The sequence below is a fragment of the Opisthocomus hoazin genome, chromosome 7, assembly GCF_030867145.1.
Source record: "Opisthocomus hoazin isolate bOpiHoa1 chromosome 7, bOpiHoa1.hap1, whole genome shotgun sequence".
NCBI lineage: Eukaryota > Metazoa > Chordata > Aves > Opisthocomiformes > Opisthocomidae > Opisthocomus > Opisthocomus hoazin.
In genome coordinates this window covers 63,068,459-63,094,320 of record NC_134420.1, presented here as the reverse complement: position 1 = coordinate 63,094,320, position 25,862 = coordinate 63,068,459, and the positions used below count along the sequence as shown (strand labels likewise).

At 43.3% G+C, this 25,862-nt stretch overlaps 1 protein-coding gene across 12 annotated transcripts in view; it reads right to left on the bottom strand.

Moving 5' to 3' along the window:
- MARK3 (microtubule affinity regulating kinase 3) overlaps positions 1-23,610 on the bottom strand; it is a 66,305-nt gene extending 42,695 nt beyond the window's left edge. For 5 of the 12 annotated variants that reach the window (XM_075426618.1, XM_075426622.1, XM_075426619.1 and 2 more), the window contains exons 1-4: positions 22,893-23,608; positions 15,083-15,121; positions 9,752-9,943; positions 3,711-3,764 (exon numbers count right to left, since the gene is read on the bottom strand). In XM_075426618.1, coding sequence (XP_075282733.1) covers positions 3,711-3,764; positions 9,752-9,943; positions 15,083-15,121; positions 22,893-22,943 — 336 coding nt within the window. In that variant the 5' untranslated portion in view covers positions 22,944-23,608. Of the gene's footprint in view, positions 1-3,710; positions 3,765-9,751; positions 9,944-15,082; positions 15,122-22,892 lie in introns of all 12 variants that reach the window. The other 7 variants (XM_075426628.1, XM_075426627.1, XM_075426626.1 and 4 more) reach the window with 5 other exon arrangements.
- Between the last annotated feature and the right edge of the window lie 2,252 nt (positions 23,611-25,862).

The window sequence follows — 25,862 nt, the reverse complement described above, 5'->3', positions numbered from 1 at the left end:
AGGGGTAACATAAGATGTAACATGAAGGTTCTCAATACAGAAAATAATCATCTTCGTTTCAGGAATTTACTTGTCATAACGAGACCATAAAGGCAGACAATTAACTGAAAACAGTGCTAATCAGTTTAATTTCTAATACTGAGATTAAAAACTACTCCCAACTTGCTGAACAGCTCATTTTCCGTCAACAGGAGCTCTACAAATGTTTCTAGGCAAAGACAAACATCCTTAGTCTGCCAAACAAATGGCTTTCAGCTTTGTTGTGGTCTGGTCCTTTGACTGTAAGCCATGTTAGATACGCGGAAAGAATTACATTCAATTAATGCTGCTAGCCGACAGACTAAGTAAAAAAAAAACAAAAAACCCAACAAACCAGCCATGGAAGTAGAGAGGCATACTGAGTAATAATCTTGAATCAATTTTACTTGAACTTTATTATGCTGACACATCCGAAACAACAAGGGAGTGGGGGGAAAGCAGGACCCATCTTTTAAGCCAACTCTCTTTGAACACAGTGAAAGGCAGACCAGAAGTGATCCTGCATTAGCTATTGCAAGAGTTTTGGTAACAAAGGATTTCAAAAACACCAAAAAAAAGATTGCTAAAAAGCAAGCCAGATGCAGAGTACCAACATATCCTGGCCTCCTCCCCCCCAAAGGCAGGGGGACTTTTCACAAGATACTGTCCCAAGCCAGCTCAAGCTTTACCTGTGTATTAGGTTCCTCCTGATAACTCCTCCACTAAAATATGCCCCACATATAATTCGGAGCCTCACGCAGGAAGCCTTTACACAATACAAGTTTGCCTCAAACAAATCACAACTTCAAAACAGAAAAAATACTTGTCACAAACTGCAAAGCCTGGGCATTTTAAATTCTCATGCTCTTCTGGCAGTTTTTAAAATACTGATTGACCCACGGACCGAAAGGACATTGTCCATGTTAAAAATCGATGTTTAAGAACTCTAAAAACCTTTAACAAAAAAATGGCCCAAACAAGTGGCAAAACATCTGCACATAATGAACAAAAATATTTGGCTGAGGAGCCAAGTTCTAAAAAAGGAAAAAGGAGAAGTGATGTAGTGCTATTACATGGGCTTGGTAAAAAAACCTTGCATATAATGGCATTGCTAATTCAAAAGAAAAAAAAACAAACATTTTTTTTTTTTTTGGTCTTAGGAGGAAGTGAACTACTGTAGCATCAGCACTTGTTTCCAGTGAGACCGATATTCACTGGAACCGGGTACACAAGTACGTTTGTGGAGAACAGTGATTATGACTAACACTACCAGCATGGGAAAAAAGCTCCAAGAATTCCCTTTTCTTTCAAAGCAGGGAAGTACTGGTTACAGTTTCCCCTTCACTAAGCAAGGGTAGCAGAGTAGTAATTAGGTCCTAAAACAACAGTTAAGAGTAGCTGCATGTGGCTGCCATAGACTTCCTCAGCAGCAGACAAGAAACCCGACTCTTCTGCAGAGCTGCGCTGCTGAACACGGAGCGGCCAGGACTGCTCCAGAAAGCAAAGCAAGTCCTTAACAAGGTTAACATCTTTCCGGCAACTTGAGTATCGGTGTGGAAGACGTAATGCACAGAAACCAGAACCAGCAGCCTTAACCACTATTTGTTTCCCCACCTAAAGATGACGAGGGTATGCAGCCACACCGCAGCTGAGACACCATACCCACACCCTCTTCACGGCACAGCCCTTCCCTCCCCACTGTACCTCAAACGTTTTATCGCTCTCTCCAGAAGTGCAAGATCAGAAGCACTTCCATCTCAGCTTCCCTTGCATCTACAGGTCGCGTGCGCCGATGGCTGCAAAAGTGCCAAGGCTACGGCACTGCTGACAGTGCTGGGGGGAAGGGGCAAGAGTTTGCAAAAAAAGGCTTGATAAAGCAAAACTGGTAAGTAGCAAGTTGTGCATTCACTCTGGTCACTATGACAAGCAGGCATTTGGTTTTAAGACAATTACTTTCAATTTCTGAATCGAGAACACTGACATATCTTGCCAAATTTTTTCTGTGCTCATATAACAAAGGAGCTTAGAGAAGAGAGCACAATCTCACTCCCCAAACTTGATCCATTTTCTACCCTGCTATTTTGCACTATTCTTCCAGACTCCCATTTAAGAAACCCTGTGGTAGAAAATATCAATTCACAAACCACACCTTCTAATCTGATTTTATAAATCGTAAATAAAAACGAAATTGCCATGGAGATGGAGACGTGAGTGGACACTGAGCAGGCTGAAACCCAGAAACCAAAGGGCCAACAAGCACACTTCCAGCTTGCAGCCTTGCCAGCTGAACACCTGTGACTTGTAAAAGGTTTGCTTTGTACCTGAATATGAGCTCAAGCTAGCATTACAGCTCAGTCTCAAGATAACACCATCTGCAGGATTAAGATTTTATGTTTTTGCCTGAAAACATGGCCTCTCTATTCTCTTCTGACCGTTTTCCCATGCCCTGACCCCTCCCCTTCGTATCACACAGCTTTTGTTTCTCTTCCAAGTGCTTCAAGCATTTAACAATTTTTTCAGGTATTCAAAGTTGCACAGATCTGGCACACAAATCAGCTTTATCTAATCCATCATATTACCTGATTTGCATCTCATTTCCTCCCTGCTTACCTAGAAATTACCAATAACCTCAGGGATTAAGCTGAAAAAAATTCTGAGAAAACTGGAACCACAGTATCTATTTTTACCCAGTCTACAGAGTCAGTAGGAAGCAGCTACCTGCTCAGACAAGGGAGCCTTTCTTCTACAGGTCATTCTTCGCCTCTCAACCAAACCGCACAATATAAGAACTTGTGTGTTTTTCCAATTTACTTTTGCACCATTAATTTTGATAAAAACATCTAGTCACATGATCTTTTTAGTACTTGTATAAAATCCAAATGTGTATATTCCCCAGTTTACTCCGGTTATTCTACTTCGTTTTGTTTGCAGGTAAGTTCTGGCTATTCTCTCATTGAAAGAGAAATATTGCAAGGAGCTTTTTTATCAAAGTACTGAAAAGTAAATAAAAAGCCTTTGACTGCAGCACTTAAAAGGACATAGTTCGACAAGTCCTAGGTAAAAGTGACATTTAAATGTACTTCCTGCAGGCACTCCAGAGCAGACTGGCTTGCTTGATGAAAGAGTAGGATTTATCACTACTTACTAAAATAGATAAGGCAATACAACTGTAACAGCACATTAAACATTTGAGGCTAGAGGGAAGAAATCAGAATAGCCACGCACCAGTTTGTTCCATGAACCTCCAGCACCTTTTCTTCTGCAAACTACACGAACGGCATAGACACTGCTTGGCCTTCAGTCCAGCGGCAGTATTTTCAAGGCCAGTTTAAGAGGACAGAACATAAGTTTTGTGTTTGTAAGTTTAACAAAGTGACCAGCAGGAAGGAGACATGGGGCACGACACCAAACCACAAATGTCCGTCCTCTCTACAGTTAGCTGTGCTAGGGAGACAAAGGAAGTGGCTAACACCACTGTTTTCTCAGTTTACAGCTCTGTACGAGTTCATCTCGAACAACTGCAGGGCTGTCAAAAATATCTGCTACAAAACTAGTTATTAAATACAGTAGTCAGATGTGTGCAAGGTATGAATGCTTTAGATTCTCCAGCACAGGCATTCAGGGTTAAAGGAAGGCGGTGACGAAACAAAACAAGTTACAATACAGTTGAAAGATTAAATGTAAAAACCTACCTTTTGCAGACTAGTTGGGTTCAGCTGTGTTTTGTCAATTATTTTTATGGCAACCTAAAGGAAGAATTCATAATCAGTATCTTCCATTTCAACAATGCAGCATTATTACAAGATGGTCAAATCCAGTGAAAGAAATAGAAAACGTGCAAATTACACAAAAACCACTCAGGTTTCTGCAGCAAATTATGTACTTGTATTTAAACTAGAAACATTTGGAATTAATGGCTAAAGTGTAATTTACTTCTACTGCAACAAAACTAAATGGGACCATGGAAAAAACCCTAGTATTTTAAGCGTTTGAAGACGAGAAGCTCAATTAGTTTTTTGCTTGACATTAAGACCATCACACTTACGACAGTGGAAGCCCCAACACCAGACAGTGCCCCGACAGAGAGTAGTGTGCCTACCGATAACATTTACACTGTGTAATTACGCAACACATTACACAGTACTGACTGGGCATTGGCAGTTTGTGAAGATGCTTCTAAAAGCAGAGATTTCAGAGCAAATTGAAAGTAATCCCACACAGATTTTCCAAGAACTAAGTTAACCTTTAGAAATTCACTGAATATTTGTATCAATTTGCTCCCTGATGGATATGAAAAGAAGTATCACTTGTGCATCAACAAAACCCCATTGGCTGTAGGACAACGTTTTGAGTAAGTTCACTCCTTTACTGGTTGTCATCTTTTCAGTAAATACCGCACAGAAATATTAAAGAATAAAATAAAAAATTCACAAAATAATCCAAAGAGAAATTCAGTACCATGGTAACGAGTCAGAACCTGAAGATTCGAGGCAATCAATAGCCAACAGAGACAAGCTTCAGTGCAATGCAATTTGGATACAGGATAAGTCAGAACAGGAAACAAGAATCCTTCTAGAATTACATGCCAATTGGTATTTTTCCTTTCTAAATTAGAGACTAAACATACCAGAAGAAACTCTACAGAAGCCAAGGAGATGGTGACTCTCAAAGTGGCAAGATGCTGCAACTCAGCTGATTATAATACCTCACCGCTGCAAAGCAAGGGCTTTCAACTTCCCTTGAATTATTGGCTCAAGCAGTAGATGCTGCTCCTTCCCATGCCACAGCTCCCATTTCCCTGCAAAACTTAGTGCTATCATTGTTATGGCATTAACCTGGGGTTGGCAACATATGGACTAAAGAATACCTTACACCAAAGCAAATTTATATCCCTACATTGAAGTACAAAAATTCATGGATGGATCGTAACGATGGAGAGGGTGAGAGGGGAACAGCGTGTTCAATGCTTGGGTGCATCACATAGTTCTGTGACGGGTATGGTGTTTTCTGAAACTGAGACTCAAGATTTATTTTGAGCCTTTCTAGATGCAAGATATGATGAGATGTCACCAAGAAGCCATCTAAGAATACTTCTGTTTTGGGAAGTACTTTTTTCTGAAGTATGCTACTGAAATTAAAGATCATTATTTCCCGAGGCAAAATTCCATTACAAAACCTTGAGAAATCACTTTGAAAATACAAACAAGAGATAAACACATTAAGTAATAGGTATTTTTATATTAGCAGCTGTGTACGAAACCAAGAAAGATTTTTATCTCTACTTTTACTCCTGTTGAACTGTTGTCAGGCAAGTAACAAAGTTATTGACTTCCTGCAATCTCTTGTAAATACATGCTGGATGTAGAGTGACCACTGCCTTTTTCAAGAGCAGATCATGTTATCTGAAAGTCAGCTGGTGTCCCAAGACTACCTATGCCACAGAAGACAGCTGTTTGCTTGGTAAGTGCATTCCACTCGGAGAAAGCTGGATTTGTGTTCTGAGCTCTAACCATTCCGTTGAATCTTCGAAAGACGTAAACTTACTTCAGCCTGAGAAATCTTAAGGTACTGGGGGTTTCTACAAACGCAGCTCACCTCTCTCACTGTGCATTGATGCCAGATGATCAGAGAGGTCTCTGACAATGGCAAACAAATTCAGCCCTGGAGACACAGGGTAGGTACACACCTCAGTTTTCTGAGAGGCAAACTCACAGGCCTGTTCAGTGCGCTAATTATAGCCTTCAAGACAGAATGAATTTAGAGAATTCCTATCCACGTGAACACCGAGAGTACAACGTGTTAACACTGACTTTGAGAGGCTGAACCCATCATCAGAACAGGGAGCAATTTCAGGTGCCTTGATAAGGTCTCCAAATCACAGGCAAAGGGAGTCTGCCCTCAAGAATAGTTCTGATGAGCCCAAAAAAGAAAACCCTCCGGTTTTACTAAGCTTAGTTAATAAAGCATCAAACTGCCTCCCAAAGCAGAAACATTGCTGTATTTACACCAAGTGAATCTGGAACAGTTTCCAGCATTGTGTGCTATGGCCAATGTTGGAAGAATGCAAGTCCACCTACACTGTTACACCGCTGCACTGGCCATGATATTCTGTGTGAGATCGTTAGTAGAATTAAAATTAACTTTGCTTTCACCATTCACAATAACATGAGTTAAAACATTCCTCCTACATGGCTTGAATGAGGGAGCTAAAGCAATCAGAAAGAATATGAGACTCTAGGCAAACTGGCCAAACTGCTACAATTCAGAATGCTTTCTCCCTCTTAAATTTCACTTTTTTCAAGGGAAGAACAGAAAGAAGATGACAATAGATTGCTTGGAGGCAGACTGGGATCCTGTAAGAATCCCGTCTGACTAGGAAACTCCAACTTCCTGGCTAACAACTGAACACACGCCTTTAAAGAACAGAAGGGTCCATGTATTTTTGGCTGTGATTTCAACCACCTCGGTAACAGCAAAAGGTAGTTCTATCTTTTAGATTAATTTTGGCAAGTATGAAAACTTGTCAGAGGAAATAATGTCTGATAAATTACACCAGAAAATACATGGCTTAAAGTCAAAGAATTAACAAAAGCAGATTTACAATGAAGATTCTTGGTTTTCAAAGAGCACACTACAAATAATACTCTCCTAGACAGAGGATCTCAGAGGAGTGTGTTTCCAAACACCAGCTCTAGCACAGTGAAGTCAACCCTCCCTCCACACCTCTGCAGTGAGCAGGCAGCCACGCACTCCTTGGCAGGACAATTCAACCACCTCCAGTTAGGCTGATTTTCTGATCACCCCTGAAAGGCTAAACATTTCTCCCCTTCTATAATTTGAGGCTAGGATCTCATTATATATCCTGCAGACACAGTAAAGATGGAAATGCAAGTGTCCTGGAACTTAATGCAGTTGGAAACATGAGAGTTGTATCTCAAGCAACAGGAAAACTCATAGGGAAGGACTCCAGATGTAAGGATATGAGCAACTGCCCTAGAAGAATGCTTGAACAAACATACCTTCCTCTCAAGAAGTGACAGAAAAGTGCTGATCTGCTTCATGATTTAGAATTAGCACAGAGATAGAAAGAAGGAATTGCCATGGATTGAAACTGAACTGGACACTTAAAAATACTTACTTAAAAATAAAAAACTGGACACTAAGAATAGCCACACAGATAACAAGGAGACGATAAGTAGGGTTCAGATACAGCAAGGAGGTGAAAATTCATTTAAGCATGACTCCCAAAACTATTTTATTTTAAGTTTTGGTACATAAGTTGGAAAAAAGAACAGGAACAAAGACAGGACAGCCAGCAGGAATGAGTGTGTAAAGCAGGAAATCACATATTCAGGAAGATGAGCGCTGTCTGGCTGAGGCCAGACTGAGAATATTGTCCTGGAATTCTTAAGAGTGGCAAGTTTAAAGTAAAAGAAAGAAAAAAGGAGAAAAGTGTTCTCGTAGCAGAGATTTCTAACATCTATCAAGAACAAAGTGACAGCACAGGTTTAAAAATTATCAGACTTCACTTTGTTTTCCCTAGTAGAGCCATTTACCACAAAATTCTTGAGCTCGAAACATACTTGCAGGCAAAAAATAGGGGAACAGACAGAAGGGTTAAATGCAACATATTTTCCTATGGTTAATTGTGCCCAATGGAACCACACAAGATATGACTATCTGGACTACTGTTAAGCCTCATCTAGGAGGATGCATGGAAATTATTGAACTAGATAAGCTGAACTGTACACGGAGCTTTTTTAATTAAAAAAAAATGGCTACAGAGATATCAGGTTGGAAATAAACGAGTAGAAATTTTTCAAGGGCAAGACGTGGGACCAATCTCATTGAGTATGTGTATCAGTGGCCTTGGCATGGGAAGTCAAACCATAATGATTAAGTCTGTTGAAGGAGTTAAGAGGCACCATCAAATACAATGGAAAACTGACATAAACAACCTTGGAGATGAGTTAGCAAAGAAAGCAAGATTCAACAAAGCACAAGGTGCTGCTGATCACAACCAAAAAACATCAATCTGACAGCCATGAAAAAGGTTAGCACAATCTAAAGGTTGATCAGATAAATATTTCAGTAAGGGGAAGGGTAAATTAATGACACTGGTGAAATTATTCTCCAGAATATTGTGAACAATTCTTGTGACACACATCTAAAACATGTAGTTATTACCAATGCTGTACAGTTCACCTAGCAAGAAGAGAAACTTCTACTCATCTCTCTTAGAAAGAAAAAAAAAGTTTAAAATACCTTCAAGATATTCCTATAATATCAGCTTAATCATTCCCTTCAAAGGAAGGCAACTCATTCTAGGTAACCAGGACTGATGGTCACATCCTGGAAACTATTTATGCTCTGAACTGATTGAATGACATCTATTCCATAAGAGTTAAAGAGACTTAGCACTGAAGTATTTCCAAATTTGGCCAAAGACTTTACACTGTCACTTTATTCATTGAAATTTCAAACAAAAATAATGAACCACTGGTCAACACAGTTACGTGCAAGTAAAAGAAAATGTACTTCAATTTTTGAAAAGCAACGCATGACACATGATACTTATCTCCAACTCCTATACCTATAATAACAGCAAAGAAATGCTAACCAAATACTTGCACTTCCCGTGTTAAGTATCAGTAAAAAGAAGAGGGAACTGAAGTGGAAAGCAGTTAACCAAAATCTTGTTCTACAAATGAGAACTAACCTTAACACCAGAAGACAATGCTGATCACTGGAACTGTCAGCTTAAAAAAAAAAAAAAAAAAAAAATCCCTCCTAATAGCTCTTGAAAAATTATGTCCCTTCTGTTCCTTCTAGTGCCACTGGCCTCCGTATCAGCTCAGAAAAAAGAAATTCCCTTAAAGCGCTGCAGTCAGCCACATAGCTTTCTTTAAAAGTTCTTTCCAGTATCAGCAAACATTTACCTCATTAGACAGGTTTGGCAAGAAAAGGTCAAAAAGGTGTTTCTCCATGTTTCAGTATGCAGAGTTGCTATTAATAAAACAGCACCAAGAATAACCTTCTTGTAACAAGCAAATAGGACTACAGTTCACCAAATCAGAACCATCATTCAGTGCAAGTTATTAATTACATTGCAATGGCATGCAGAAACTAATTATGGAGCTGAGTTGACACTACGAAGAGATACAAGAGAAAGCTTGTCTACGCCACACAACACTGAGCAACAGACACAGAAACTGGCTCTGACAAACTGAAGTGCCTTCCCAAGGCTGCCCAGCACTGCAGACACTAGCAGAACTCCTGGGAGACACACTGCTTCGGCAAGAAAATACTGCGTTCGGGCTACTCAAGACCATAACCAAGAAGATATATTAGTTCTCATTTCTGACTTCCCCTCCAATACAGTCCTGCACCGTGCAGTACAGAGATGCCAAGAGGCAGTCTTTCCAGAAAGCTTATTTAATTGCTATATATTGAGCCTTTTTTTGGAATGCAGGGTTTAGCAGACAATTCTAGTAGCAATCTTGAACACAATTCAGTTGGACAGGGACTTGTCAAAAACACCAATTTAAGAGATCGTTTTCAATAGAACTTCTTTTGTAATTATTACTAAAAAAAAAAAAAAGAGTTTTCCATTTCATCAGTGGCAATCTCTAACAAAATGTGCTAAACGTTCACAGACTTAGATGATGATACTCTAAGACAACCTTCACACCTACTGCAATTCAACTGTTGTCATACACCCATACCACTTTACCTCTCTGCCAGTTAGGATGTGCCTTGCCAGTTTTACTTTTGCAAAATTCCCCTTTCCAATCGTTTTAAGGAGTCTGTAATTTCCAATATGCGGCTGCTCATCTGCGCAGGAAGCTATAGAGTTCCTGCAGCGAGCTCCAGAGCGCCCAGTTCGAGAGGAAACTTCCTGTCGTCCGTCTCCATGGGACGTGTGCTGCAATAAAAACATACACAGATAAGGCTAAGAAATAAAGACAAAACACATCAACGATGAGAAGCGTACAACATTCAAAAACATTAGCAACTCCTTTGAAGAAACCATCAAAGGATCCAACTTGAACTTCAGATTCACGTTGAACTGTGATGGGGACAATAAAACCACTCCCAGTTCATAACACAATATCCATTCACCACCTAGGAAAGACCATGCAGAACGTCACCTGAATTGCAGCACTAGTTGAGCATTTTTAAGTAACCTACGTGGACTGCCGAACCAGTTATGGAACATGGAGGTATTTGATACTATTTCCCATTTGTATTACTGTGCCTAACTAGAGCTGAAAAGCCTTTGGAAAGGAGACACAAACAAAGGTTTTGCAAAAGCCCACACAGTAAAATGTTCACTCTTATTGGACAGTTTAATGCTACCAACAAAATAATAAAAGGGTGTTTTTCTCTTGTACTGGACTCCTGCTCCTACATAACCACAGGACTGAAAATTCCCAGGACAGCCTGGAGAGCAAGGAAAGGAATCTTACCTAATCTATAACAACCTCAAATACTAACAGGCTGAGCACCAGTTACAGAGATCTGAGATACTGTCTATAATCTGTTAAATTCCATTCACTTGGTTTCCCTGAACAGCTATTAATTGTAAAAATCTGTGGGTATATTTATCATACCTATAATAGTCTTTATTCATTAGATCACATGGTTAAGATAACAGTAAAGTATTCTTTCATTTGAAATTCACCGTGCAGATGACACCAAGCTGGGCGGGAGCATCAATCTGCTTGAGGGTAGGAAGGCTCTGCAGAGGGATCTGGACAGACCGGATCGACAGGCTGAGGCCAACTGTATGAGGTTCAACAAGGCCATGTGCCAGGTCCTGCACTTGGGTCACAACAACCCCATGTAACGCTACAGGCTTGGGAAGGAGCGGCTGGAAAGCTGCCCAGTGGAAAAGGACCTGGGGGTGTTGGTCGACAGCCGGCTGAACATGAGCCAGCAGTGTGCCCAGGTGGCCAAGAAGGCCAACAGCATCCTGGCTTGTGTCAGGAATAGTGTGGCCAGGAGGAGCAGGGAGGTGATCGTGCCCCTGTACTCAGCACTGGTGAGGCCGCACCTCGAGTACTGTGTTCAGTTTTGGGCCCCTCACTACCAGAAGGGCATTGAGGTGCTGGAGTGTGTCCAGAGAAGGGCAACGAGGCTGGTGAGGGGTCTGGAGAACAAGTCTTACGAGAAGCGGCTGAGGCAGCTGGGGCTGTTTAGTCTGGAGGAGGCTGAGGAGGGACCTTATTGCCCTCTACAACTACCTGAAAGGAGGTTGTAGCAAGGTGGGTGTTGGTCTCTTCTCCCAGGTAACTAGCGAGAGGATGAGAGGCAATGGCATCAAGTTGTGTCAGGGGAGGTTTAGATTGGATATTAGGAAAAATTTCTTTACTGAAAGAGCAGTCAGGCACTGGAACAGGCTGCCCAGGGAAGTGGTGGAGTCCCCGTCCCTGGAGGTGTTCAAAAAAAGTGTGGATGTGGCACTTTGGGATATGGTTTAGTTGGCATGGTGGTGTTTGGTTGACAGTTGGACTTCATGATCTTAGAGGTCTTTTCCAATCTATGATTCTATGATTTCCTGATAACCTTTTTATGAAAGAGCAGGTTCCCTCAAGTCCCTTAGTTCTCAACTCATTGCTGAGGTCTATACATCAACTTCACTAACTAAAGTATTAGTTAGAAACACTCAGCAGTCTGCAAATGTGGAGCAAATGTCTGGCTACGCAGAAGATGACACGCTAAATTCAGAGTCATCCAGAAATCACAGATCTTGCTCTTCTGCTACTACTCTTGCTGAAACCCAGGGGGGTCGCAACCAAAAATCTGGCATACAGCAACACTCAGTCTGAAAAATCACTGTAGCATAATGATGTGAGATCACAACTAAAGAGCTAAGAAACATGGTACAGGCACAAATGAACACATCCATGCTTGCACGACACTTGGCAAGTTTCACCCTGTTTAATAACCTGATGTAACCTCGTGACCATATACTCTGGCACCCTAAGTTCCTTGGTTTGTTAATTTGAGTGCAACAGCTGTGATAAATTATTTTGAAAAACACATTCATTTCCTTTAAGAAATATTACTGATAGTAATCTATGGCAACTCTGGGAAAATTGTTCCAATAGTTAAACGATTTTAAAAACCACCACACACACACTGTGGTGCATGTAATGTTTTGGTATCAATCTGCCTTCAGCTTCTCCTTAATGCTCGACTACTGCATCGTCACTAGGTTTGTACTTCCCATCGTCACTAGGTTTGTACTTTGTGAACTGGACACACTGTACCAACCGTAGGTGCAGTAGGACTAACCACAGAGATTGCACCTTCTGTTCCAACACTCCACTGATTTACAGGGACAGAACTAGCCCTTCTTGGCAGAAGACCATCTGTATCTGACCACCCAACACTGACCCTAACTCGTTTGAAGAATTATTGCTTCCCTTTCTCTAACCACACATAATGACTTTCGTTCCTGGTTCCTTACATGCATGATCTCACACATGGCTGAAGTGAAATGTGGAGTTTCCTTACATGCAGGTTATTATGTGTTCCTGGTGACTGGCCCATCTTACCTGATTTAATATCCAAGCAAGCTTTATCCTAGTTTTCAGGAGCAGTAGTACACACTTCTTCCAAACCACTAATAAATGGCACAGGAATGAGAAGCACACCCATAAAAAGATCCAGTCAAAATACAACGCTCGATAACAATTCAAGTTCTCACCAGTATCTCAAGACCTATGACAATTGGATAGTTGTTTATCAATCAATAATTCTCAAGGAGAGGAAGGACAAGACCAGTTGCCCAGCTGAAGGAACTACTAAAGCCGGTGAAATTCTCTATCCACTGCTTTGCATGCCCTTAACGCCAGGCTGGTGCTGGTTGTTCAGGCCATCTTATTTACCCCTGTACATACTGGCACAGCAATGCCAATCCTCTATATTTCTCTAAACTTTGACTTTCAACAAGCCTTGCAGCACACAACGCAGAGAACTTCTGTCGGCTCCTTCGGTACTTTCAAGTGTCAAGTTATTCAGATCAGCCAGAAAAAAAGCAGCAACTGCTGATGCTAGATGTTAACATCCTCCTACATTGCTACTCCCAGCAATTTGGAACCGAGATGTTCTGTGCACGGTCACTAGAATATTTCTTGGATATATTAGAGGAAGGCTCACTTTTAGTTCAAATACAGCATCCCAGGAATACAGCTGTACTACACCGAGTTGATAACACAGCTTAGAAAAAGCAGCATACCGGAACTATTTATACTATAGCCCTTTCACACCTGGGCACATGGCACAGGCACACAAGCTGGCTTTCTTGGGCCTGAACTAACAAACTGTGTTAGACCTGAGCTAGCCTACAAGGCAGCTGAGACGTGGGCATCAGGTACCATGTATTCCCAAACCCAGAGAACCTGTGTACAGGTTATTCAGAGCTGATCTTACTCATACCAACTCTATATAAACAACACTAGATAAAAGGAAGATTCTGTTATACTAACAAGTTCTGTTCCACACAGCAAACCATCCCAGTTACTACATATTGAGAGCTTCACTGTCCTCTGCTGAGGAATGACTTCTTGGGTCCTACTATTTTTTTTCATGCTTTTTAGCTTCGCACTTAACGGGAGGAATTAACAGCTGTGAACTTCTTCGTACTAGCGTTCATAAATTTAACATAGTCTCCTTGTACGAAGGTTTGCACTTCCACCCTAACCCAGCTTACTAATTTTCAAAAATATGACCTTTTCAGCCGTGGTCTTTGAATATCAAGCTGTGTGTTCCTAAGCAGTTCAGTTCTCTCCAACTGACTTGCTCATAGCTGCATTTCACTCCATAGAAATCCGTTTGTTTCCAAGCACATCTAATTTGGACTTTATTTCAATTCACTTAACTAAATCTATCAGCAAGTCCTTCCTCTGTCAAATACAAGACTATTATATTGAACAGAACACAAGCTTTCTAAAAACTGCAGAAAACAGCTTCCCAGTTTCAACATGGATTTTCTTTTGCTTATGGAAATGAAGAAAGAAGAGGGCTTGGTAGCAGACAGTACTAAAAGGCATAAACTCAAAACTGAATAGAAGTGTTTCTCCCACCCAAATCACTCTTAAGAAGCCATGACAGGTAGATGGGAAGCTAGATGGTGTAGGCAAAAAGTAAAAATATAGATGGTCAAGAAGAAGTTCAAGTCAGGCATTGACTTGTATAGAATTTGGCTGTACTCAGCTACTTCCCCGGGTAGCTTCCTCAGCAGCTACTTTGATGCAGCAAAACCATCACAACAGATTAACGGCTCCAATCTCAGCCTGGAGCGATAGCATCCCCTGCTCTAAATTGCAATGCAGGTCATTTGTCTTTTCCCAAGCAGGCCCCTTAATTCTGCAGACTTTGCCTCCCTCACCTCCTGACCCCGAAAGATCCTGCCAATTTCTGGATTCTTTCCCAGGTCCACATTTATATGGCTTCAAAAAAAAAAGGGGGTTTGTCTTACAAACAGAAGATTTAAACCAAGCATGTCTGTGTTTGTAGTAAGTTTCCATAAATTGTGGTAGGCGAGCTGTACCTCCTGGATATGCATTCTGTGGAAGGGTAGCGTTCATTCATGACACTCACCATGGCTGAGGGATTCCCAAAATACTTGTCTTCATGCAAAGAAAGACCATGCAGATGGGGAACTGATGCAAGGAGGCTGGATGCTTTGTGTGGCTTGAGACTAGGCAGTCTCCATCTCTTTCAAAAGTTGTCTCCTGAAATCCACTCATGACAGTGAGCACTTTCTTCCATATCTTGGCATGCATCAGGTTCCATTTCAAAATCTTTTAAATAGTTTAAAGGGGGTTTTTTTTGCACATAGTAGGAGGGCTCTCTAAAAAAACTATCAATTTTCAAGCCAACAAGGCAATCTCCCTAGTGAAAAAAAATGCATTGTCCTCCTCCCCCCAGCCCCACCCTGGTATTACTCAACCCAGAAGGAAATGGAGTAAAACATCTGTTCGTGAGAAACCTTACTGCAAAGGAGGGACTGAGCCTAAGAACAACTATATTTGGAACACAAAGCAAAACCCACCTTTTCGCAAAAGCCTTCCCCCAGTGATGAGCCGACATCCTTTCATAGCCAGATAATGATTAGCGTGAAGAGAAAGAAAAAGAACAGAAAAGAAAGTAAAAAGCAAATAAAGTATGAAGGTGCCAATAACTGAAATCTTTTTGGTAGATGTTAGCTTTATCCAGTATCTGTATGATTCGAGATATCTTAACATTCGGAGCATCAGAAACACACAGGGCAGAGGGTGACCAGTATCAAAGTTCTTATACTGCTTAAGAAGGTGCCAACAGCTGAGAAAAACCTGGAAGAGACAGAACCTGATATCCATTTGAAGAGTTGAAAAACATTAAGAAATGAGCATGCCCAAGACCTGCAAAAATCCATGTTTATTTATAGCAAGTAGGAAGCTTTCTTTCTAACACATGGAGACAAATGGTATCAACATTTTTTTAAAGCATTTATTTTATACAATACTGTAAACAATCTTCTCATCATCCAAATCAACTAATAAAATGTAATCTTACAAAAGTCTCTAGGAATGTTTATTAACTTATTCATTATCTCATCTTTGCATGAAATGCTACAAAGTGATATTATAGAATTTCTTGGAAAGCTGTCAGGTCAGTAACAATCATGACAGCCTCATTCAATTCAGTATTTTTAATCATAATAAGAAAAAATTGTAGTTAAAGCCTATCCCACACAATGTTAATAATCTAAACATTCCAGGACATGATGAACACTTGAGACACTAAATTGCTTCATTACCCTAACTTGGGCATGCAACATATAAATACATTGTGATTTCTGGCTGCGCACTCCCCACCAGCACTCTTATTTATAGAAAACCTTAATCAAGAAACACAACATAGGTTTTTAAAACACAAAAAGATTTTAAATGAAACACATGAGGACTAATTTCATTGCAGCCCTTCCCAACAAAGCGTTGTATTTTATTTCTCATTTATCATTAACATCTTTCAGAACAGACTGCTGAGTACTACTCGGTGTAAGAGAAAAAAGGTTAGCGCTAAGGATATTCACAGAGGTAGTATCTTATTGCACAGATATACCCACGAAACAGCACAGCAGGGCATCCTGCGACTGCTGACGAAGGAATTCTACTGGAAAGTCAAAACACAGACCTACATTTCTGGCAACCACCAAGAGGTGTCACAGCAAACACTCAAGCACAATTGTCTATATACCAGTTACTGCTCTGGGAATCCCTCAGTCATCCTACATTTAAAATATTACATTTTTGTCCTATATTATAAAATAGGAAAACACCAGGTGAAGATGTCCTGCACTTGTCCTCATTTTACTTCCCTCCTGCCACTGACCAGGGCACAAATCAGGACATCGAGCAACGTGGATTTTGTGAGACCCAGTATGCCCGTGCCGATGTTTGCATAACCAATGCTTTGGTTCTAGCACATATAATTAAAAGGCAGTTTTTAGACTAGCTTGCTACATAATCAGTCCTTAAGGGTGAACAGTCATGGCTTCTATCTCATGAAATTTTAAACACCCCCTTGAAAAGGAAAATGTTATCCAACATGGCACTAGAGTTATCAATCCATGAAGGCAGATTTATTCACTGAAGAGTGGTACACCCTTAACATTATGGATGCTGTGATCGAGTGGAACAACTGAGAGGCTCAGAACTCAGCAAGGGAGACAAACAGACCTTTTGGAAATAGATTATAGCTGGTAAAGGAGAGAAATCACTAATTTGGATGCTTCCGTTGTCAAAAGGTGAAGAATCCACTGCACAATTGTCAGCCCACCATAGGACTCATTTATTTAACGAATACGACACTTGATGAAAATGAGTGGCTAGTTTAATTAGGTCATATTTGTCAAACAACCCGCTTAAAGGAAGAACCTGAAGAGTAAATACAATCTTCAGCACACGCAGGCTATACCTCTTGACACACATTCCTAATTCTCCCTAGCCTCAGTGGGGAGGGGGGAAATAAAGGAGAAAACAGGAGTAACAGTCAGGACAAGGCAGCTACAGCTCAAACCGAGCGCAGAAACAGAACTTCCCACACTGGGCAGCCTGACGGAGGCAGACAGCATGGACCAACATACAGGAGACTGCCACCTGGCAGAAGGAGTATGCTACCCAACGCCGTACCCGCACGCCCACACTGCTGGCCACAGGGCAGCAGCGGGAAGAGCTAAGTGGCAACTGCACCACTGCCCTGAAGGTCAGAGCGGGAGCACCGACAGCCCTCAGCGAAGGAAGGCTGCACCTCTTCGCAGGCACACAGGGTCTGGAGTCCTTTCCATGCGTAACCATCACGGCCTCTGCCAATGTGTCTGACATTTGGTTCATACTCTATGCAGCATATAAAAGGGAGGGAATCTGTAATTCCATGATTAGCACTGAACAACACAACAGTGAAGAAATCCTGCTTATATAATCAAAAAGATAAGTCTGGTGCCGGTTAGAAAAGCTTTTTAAAAGCTCTTTTGTTGCTTCACATTATCAAGATCTGACATTCATCATATCTCTCAAGCCAAAGTTTCTTTACTGCTGATTAAAATGGATATTTATTGACATCAGCCTGGGGAATAATAGCTGAAGAGCCAACCATATTCTATTCTTCATCAACAATACTGCCAACTAAGTTGTTTCCAGAATCATCACTGTCAGTAATTACATACTAAACAAAAAAAATAAAAAAAACACCTCACAGTTGGTTTTCAAAGACCACATTGAGCTTGCAGATAGAAAACTTTGTTTAGGCTTTAACCCTGCAGGAACAAATTTTATTTGAAAGTTAATTTTTGTTTATATGTATATACACACACGCTGAGTTCAAGCTGCTGCTTTATAGGCCAAGAATTCTTCTTAACCCAAGGGTTTCATCCAGGAGACTGACTGCACTGTTACCATAGGTGTACTCAGTACCTTTCAGGTTTATGTTTTAAGAGCAGTGAGCATCTATTCATCATGCATTCTAAAGATTCTTAGTAGCAGATGATCTCCACACTAAGCAGAGCCAACCCTGATATGCCATGAGCCTAATAAAAAAAAGCAACCTCCATTTTTGATCTGGCTGACATCCATGAGGCAGCCTTACTTGACTGAGAGGAGGAGGAAGTTGCAGACACACGCTACTTATTTATCATACGAAATGGAGATCTGGAGAGACAAATGCCTCCACTCTTAGAATTCCTTTGACTTGAGTCACCTGAGACTTGCAGTCAACAGGAATTGTCCGATTACAACACCACAAATGTGTCTTTCGACTACAATTAAAATGGAGAATTGAGCAGGTAAGGTGAGTGGGTAAGAAAACCTAAGAAGTCATCTACGACGTTCAGTGTACTAAACCCCGTATTTCCTCTTGTTTCTTTTCTTTCGGTAATATCTGTAGTTGTGCTCTGTTATTCAGAGGAAAAAAAAAAAAAAAAGCCACTTTTCTTAAGGATTAACTTCAGCCCGATCAGAGAGCTGACCAGACTCGTCACACAGCCCTGCAGTAATTAGTGCTGGCCAAATCACTGGTGGGAAGCTGCCACTGACACCCGTGGTAGCCTCCCATCACTTTGAGCCGACAGCAGAATCAAGTGATTAAACCACATGGCACAGGCTGTTTAGCAGAGCTGAAGAATGAAACTTCTCACTTCAAAATGTGAAAAATACTAACAGTCGGTGGCTGACTAGCAATGCACCACAACCTGATCAGGTATTTTTTGAGTCCACACACAGTACCAGACCTATCAGGCACCCCAGGCAGTAAGAAATGCACAAAAAGCATTTTCCTGCTCTGTGAAAATTTGGAATTAAAAAATACATCCCAGATGAATTCCTAACACATATTTTATTTCTATTTATTTTGTCACCTTCATCTAATTTAATTCAAATCAGAACATTTATGATGACTGGCAAAAAACATGGAAGAATGTAGATGGTCCCTGTAGAAGAAAATCTAGCAGAACTCTTGGCCACAGGCACGCTTCCCTCTTCACCCCCTTCTTTAAAAAAAAAAAGCAGGATTTCACGCTCTGGAAAAAAGCATTCCGATTACAGATCTATCTGTAATAGGAGAAGACTGATAAATAATATATACAATAATGCAAGCTTGCATATTGTCTGCAAATGCTCTAATGCATTTCATGGCTAACTGGTAATAAATCAAGACTTACCGCACTAACCTTAACAGTATCTTAAAAGTAAATTTTTGAACCTAATCCTGCCTTTACTAAACCTTTTTCAATTAAAAAAAAAAAAAGACAGTTTTGCTGCACAGAATCCTTTTGTATAGGCTTGTACAAGCACAGTTGCCATCACACTGGCATTTTTCAATAGCAAATTTTTCACATTAGGCACAGTCATGGAGATAAGAGTGTATTTTAGTCTCGCTTTTTCTCAGATTACTTAAATTTTGAATTCAGATTGGCCTGCATTACTAACACATTCAAAGCAGTTACCTTTTTTTCCTCCAGAAACACAGCTGTGCAATGGACACGAGGTTCAAATTAAACTGTTCAAAGATTTTTGCTCTTCAGTTTCATGCTCTCAAAAAAAACCCCTCCCAACCTCCATATTATTATATTATTATTATTTCCTTGATTCTGTCTACTGCTCTCCATCACCTTGCCATTCTTTGGGAATTTTTTTTAACAAATATTTGTCCTACTCTCCACAATCTCTTTTCTCCTGCTCCTATTTCTTTGTTACGAGTTGTCCTCCATCCTGCCATAAGCACATTTCTCTGTGCCTCCTCTCATCTTTCGTTTTCCACTGTCTACCTTCCCTTCCCATTGTGTTTCCACACACTTTCCTCATCCACCTTCTCTCCCTTCCTCCTCATCACTAGTAAAACAAGTTTACTCATTCTTCTGTCACCTACAGGTCCTTTGTCTGTGTCTACCTTGTCTCCCAGTTTTGGATGAAGGAGGTCTCTGCTGCCTCTGTTGCTTTTTCTCCCTCATGCAGCACGTAATTCTGCAGAAGACAGCAAAGATCCGATCCTCTCATTCACTTCTGTCCCCTGAGCAGCTGGCAGCCATTACTGCACAAGACGGGGCCAGCAGGGAGCTGCTCTACCCTTGCGGTGAGAAGCCAGCTCATCACAGGCCAACAGCCAGCTTCCAACTGTCCAAGTGCGAAGTTCCTATGATCACAGATTATCTGAATGCCTTTCCTCTCAAAACCAGGTGACTCGAAGCCAAATTCTTTAATTTCAAAGGCACGAAAGGCTTGATATCCGTGAGTGGCTTTTGGGGAAAGTCACTGTGACAGAATTTCCACTTCAGCAGCACATGCATGAAGTGTCTCGATAAGAGGTGGTATACACTGCCTTAAAAAAAAAAAAAAAAAAATCAAGTACTGAGAGTTAGACCTCGGCTATTCAACAGGAGTTGCCAACCGCCGAATGTGGTTAACTACAAGCATAGACAATGATAATTTAAGCTCACCGTCATTCTGGAGGCAAACTTCATTTTCAAAACTGCAAGTATAGGCATGGACAAGCTATGATCAGCATGCTTCAACCAGATTCAACCCCAGCCAAGCCTGTGCCAGCAGCGGTAACCTCCGAAGCAGAGAGCAGGCGGTAAAGGGTCCAGGACCACGGCCCAAAGGCTGTCTGAATACCTTGGTACCTCTTAAGCCTCTTCCCACCCAAGCTTCAGAGAGTCCTATGAATATTAGCTAATTAGACTTCTCCTCTGTGAAAGAGAATCAAGGGCTCAATTTACCTGCCAACACAAAACAGCCAGCTTTGGGGTGGAAGAACGGTTAGTTGAAGTATCAAAATTGTCACATTTGGTATTAAAAAAAAAAAGAAAAAAAAGACTTGGCATTCACAGCTGCAGGGGTTATTCAGACAGACTAAATGTCAGATTTCAGTTCAGTTTTAAGCAAGGCTGAAAAGAATGCGTTTGGTGCATTTCTAGATAGCTGATGGCCAGAACATCAGAGACAGCTTCTTGCGGGACACAGTCATGTACCGAGGGGGTTGCTTCAATGGCTTCGGTGATTACTCAGATTAATCACTCCCTGTCAGTATCACTACTTACAGGTATTTCTGTGGTCACCAGCCCAGATTACAGCAGTTAAAAGACATGCCTTAATCTAAACCTAAGGCAATTCATCTGCAAGTAAGACAATCCCCGTATGTTAAATTACAAGATTACTAAAGAGAAGTGTTAGACCAATATTCTGAAGTGAGAACAAGGTGCCTGAAGTGGAAGACATGTAAAAATCTAACTTCAAGTGCTAGAACACACAGCTTGTGAATAATGTATTTCCTCGAGCATGTACTAAGTCTTTCCACCGTTAAGTTGTCCATAACAGTCTGAATTAATTATGTTAAAGAACCTGATCTGAACACTTTCTAAAATTATTTACTGTGTGGCCTCCACACATATACATGGAGCTTGAAAACCTGAGTCAGGTTTGCTTATAGACTAAAACAATTACCCAAATAAACTCTGTATAGTGTTTTGTTGAGTATGCTACAACTTCAACTCTCCCCATGGCATAGGAAGGGCCACATAGTATTTTAATTCTTTTCTTCCACAAGGCAGGAAGCTCATTGAGATTTTACAGCCAAATATGCTTAGTTGGCTTTTTGCTCAATACAGCCCTTAGCCTGCAGGTTGCATCTAGTGCTAAAACAAATAAAGATCACAGAAGTTAGAAGTGCCTATTATGTCAATAAAATCTAATCCCTAGTAATGCAGTAATTGTTCCATGCAGCATGTTTTCTAACGCTTTGTCTGGTCTTGTTTTAAACAATAGGGCTACCATCACTTTTCTTGGGACTATTTATGGTCTGGAACAATCCAACAGTTTTTCCTGATCTTTAACTAAAGATTCCACTTTTTATGCCAGTCCAAAACATAAGCAGATTTTTGAAAAAAAAAAAAGTCTCCTCTGTCAAGCTTAGCATCCGTCTTCTAACGAATATCAGATAGTCTTTACAGAAAGCCAAATACAAAGTTTGCTGATCGACTCATTTTAGACCACAGTGAGGGACAACTCCCTTCTGTTTATCGTCTGGGGACATGTCAGAGCCTATTCAGAAAAATGGTTAGACAGGAAACACCAGGATCAAGTAAGTTTTAACTTAAAAGAAATACAGTTCCTATCCGCAGAAAGGGAGTCTCCTACCGTGCTACATTTGTAGCTACCTGCTCATGTGGTAGGACTGCATTTTTTTTTTCTTTCTTCTCTAGCACACGACCTGTGCGATTGTTAATACAGTGTTTGACTCAATCTTGTGAATAAACCGTCAATTCCTAAACCCTGGCTTTGTTAGGGGAAAAAAGACAAAAAAAGGGGGGCGCGGAGGAACAGGCTCCCTTCTCTGGAAGACAATTCCAATAAAGCAACCCTTTTAATGTCATCTGAACAGGTGACGGGTCTACCAGCGTCACTCCCGCCGAGAACCCCGCAAACGAAGCAGGGAAAGGCCTATTATCTAGGTCACCTAGCCCACCCCCACCACAGCCCAACCATCCCCACCTCTTCTCCAGAGGTTCACTCGGCCGCTTTTAGCGGTAACTCTGCGTTATTCGGAGCAGCCAGCAACCCACCCGGAGCCCCTCCCCACCGCGGATCCGTCCCCTTCCCCGCCGCCACCGGGCGCTGCCCGGACACAGCGCCGGAGCGGGGACGCCGGGCTCGGGATGCCCGCCAACGCCGCCCAGCAGGCGGGCCGCGCCGGGCGGGAGTTAAAAACGCCATTAATTTAAAAAAAACGGGTGATCTGGGAACAGCAGAAGCGGCAAGAGGTTAACGCCGGCCCTCCCCAGGCGCTGCCCCCCGCCCCGGGCCGGACCCCCCGCGGCCGCCGGTACTCACGTTCTCGGTGTCGCGTTCGTTCACCGTGGGCAATGGAGTCCGAGTGGACATTTTACTTCCCGCGGGCGGCCGCGCTGCCCGCGGCGCGCAGACAGACACACAGTCCCCAGGCTCCGAGATGGTGGTCGCAGGGAGCCACCATGAAGGACGCGGTGGCTGGCGGGGGGGGGGGGGGCGGGCGGCGTCGCGTCGGTGCCCCCCACCTCCGGCGGCGCCCCACGCCCGAGCTAGATCCCCCTCAGCGAGCGGAGCGGCCTCGCCCCCTCCGCGTCCCGCGGGCTCATCCTACAGCCAGGCCGGGGTCCGCGGGGGGCGGCAGCGGGGAGGGGGCCGCCTCATCAAGTGGGGAGGGACGGAGCCGAGGGGAGGGAGCGGCGAGGGAGCGGCTCCGAGCGGGGGGAAACGCGGGGGGGGGCGGGCGGAGAGGAGGTGGCAGCGGGGCGCCGCGCAGCCCGGCTCCTCTCGCCGGCCGCTCTCCGCCGCAGCCAGGGCACGGCGGCCAGCGCAGGCCCGCTGCCGAGGAGCTCCCCTCTCCTCCCCCGCCGCGGCCCCGCTTCACCGGGCCGCCCCTCGCATCCCGGCCCTCCCCAGGCTCCGAGAAGGCTGGCACCCCGCGGGCCGCGGTCGGGCTAGGGAAGCTGGGTGCCCGCCCGTCCGCCGCTCGCCTGCCTGCCTACCCCCCACCCCTCCGCCGCTCCCGGACGAGCCAAGATGGCCGCCCGGCTTCCTCCGCGCCGAGCCCAGCTCCGACATGAACCGGAAGGGCCCGCCCGGCCGCGCCGGCGGCTTGTTGCTAGGGGCGGGGGGCGGCGGCGCCCAGCGGGGCCGGGCCCAGGCCCTTCCTCGGGTGGCCACCCCCCTCCTCCGGGGGCCGGCCGGCGGGAGCCCTGCCCGCCCCCGGGGGCCGGCCGCCCCTCGCCCCCCGCAGCAGCCCCGGGGCGGCGCGGCCGGGGAGGGGGGGAGTCTGCTAGAGGGGCTCGCAGGTGGAGGGGTCCGAGGCTTAGGTACTGTGCAGAATCATTTTTAAAGTGTACAGGGGAGATCTGGTATAATCACGAGTAGATCTAGTTGTGAAATAAAAGTGAGAAAGAGAAGTAACTTGTGTATATTCGGTATATAGGTGGTTTAGAAACAAATCTCTTTTTTTGCAGAGAAAATGTTAACTTCTGTAGAAAAAAACCCGCTAGATCTGGTGAGATTTGTAGAAACTTGGTATCTCTGGGGCTCTGGCAGCCCGGCGGTAACATTTTGTCTTTCTAAAGCATAATTTCTCTGACAAACTTCATGTCTCTCATAAATACGTACCCGCTTAGCCTTGAAATCCATCCTACCATTTAGGTAATGCTCCCTTCGCTTCTGAAGACGTGAGTGCCTATAAATGCCTATAGATGTCTTCAGGGTGGGTGTCAGGAGGACGGGGCCAGACTCTTTTCAGTGGTGCCCAGCGACAGCACAAGGGACAATGGGCACAAACTGAAGCATGGGAAGTTCCGTCTGAACATGAGGAAGAACTTCTTCACTCTGAGGCTGATGGAGCACTGGAACAGGCTGCCCAGGGAGGTTGTGGAGTCTCCTTCTCTGGAGATATTTAAGACCCGCCTGGACAAGGTCCTGTGCAGCCTGCTGTAGGTGACCCTGCTTCGGCAGGGGGGTTGGACTAGATGATCCCCAGAGGTCCCTTCCAACCCCAAACATTCTGTGATTCTGTGAGTGGGGAAAGAGATAGCCTTTGAACACTAACCAGTAAATCAGGTGATTGTCTCTTACTTCATCATCAGGACTACACAACGCTCCATGACACCCGACCCGCAGCAGGAGAAACGCAGCAGGCTTGCGTGACGCCTTCTCTTCCCTCCTTGCTCTCGAGCTGGCGCCTTGCTGTGTGCCAATGGCAGGAATTTTGGGTTTGAACATTCGCCTGTTGTGCAAATGATCTGTGTTTCTGTGCATACATACATGTCCGTGTGCATGTGTGGTCAGGCGGTACATACTCGTCGCACAGCCACACGCGCTGGGGAGCTGGCAGGACACTTTGCACTGAGAAGGAAGTGGGAGTTGCCTCTACCTGGTGTGCCAAGGCCGGTCACCGAGTCTGAAGCAAAGCTAGGAAAAATACCCAGACCTCCTGACTCTACTTTTGCCACAGGCTGCTGCTTCATCTTTTTCTTTTCGTTCACCAGTAGAATAAGTTCTTTACAATGTATTTGTAAAAAAATGTCATTGACTTTGGCAGAATCAGAAAAAGGATAAAAAATAGAGGTTTTCTTGGGTTGTTAACCAGACTAATGCTCTCACCCTGCACTCGTGGGCGCTCCAGCTGGCATGAGAAGGCTGAACTGCGGGCCTTGGAGCCGGGGAGCGATCCACAGAGTGCGAGCAGCACACTGAGCTCAGCGGTGCTGTTTGCACCTACGCGTTTACCCGTCCCGCCTGGCAAAACTGAGATCCGTGGAAGTTCAGTGCACAGGCACAAAGGGGTGTTAGAGTAAGCGAAGCGTTGTGTTACATGTACTTGCATTGCCATTCCATGGAAGCAGTGGTCACTCAGATAAAATCTGAACTATACCACAGGGAGTAGTTAGGTGAAAACCCTAGGCCCGTTGGTGCCATAAGAGTTCTGCTATCGCCCTCAATAAAGCCCACATTTAATACTCGCAGTCCAAATAAAAAGGGGCTGGGGCACAGGTGCAGGGCGAAGGGGAGTTGTGAGGGAAGGAATGTTTGTGTCTGTTTCAGAGTCATGTTTCTGACTGGCAAAATGATTTTGAAATAAGAACTTTTGAAGAAAGTGCTTGAGACCACTAAAATAACAGCAGCTGATTTTGCTGTTTTATTGCCAATAAACGGCAGCATTGATTAGTGCTGATTTTTCTGTGTAGCAAAACTTGCACAGGGAATGACAAACTGTGTAGCAGCTACTTTCTTTTGTATTTCAATGTTGCTATATTCTGTTTCTCCCTTTCAAAGAGA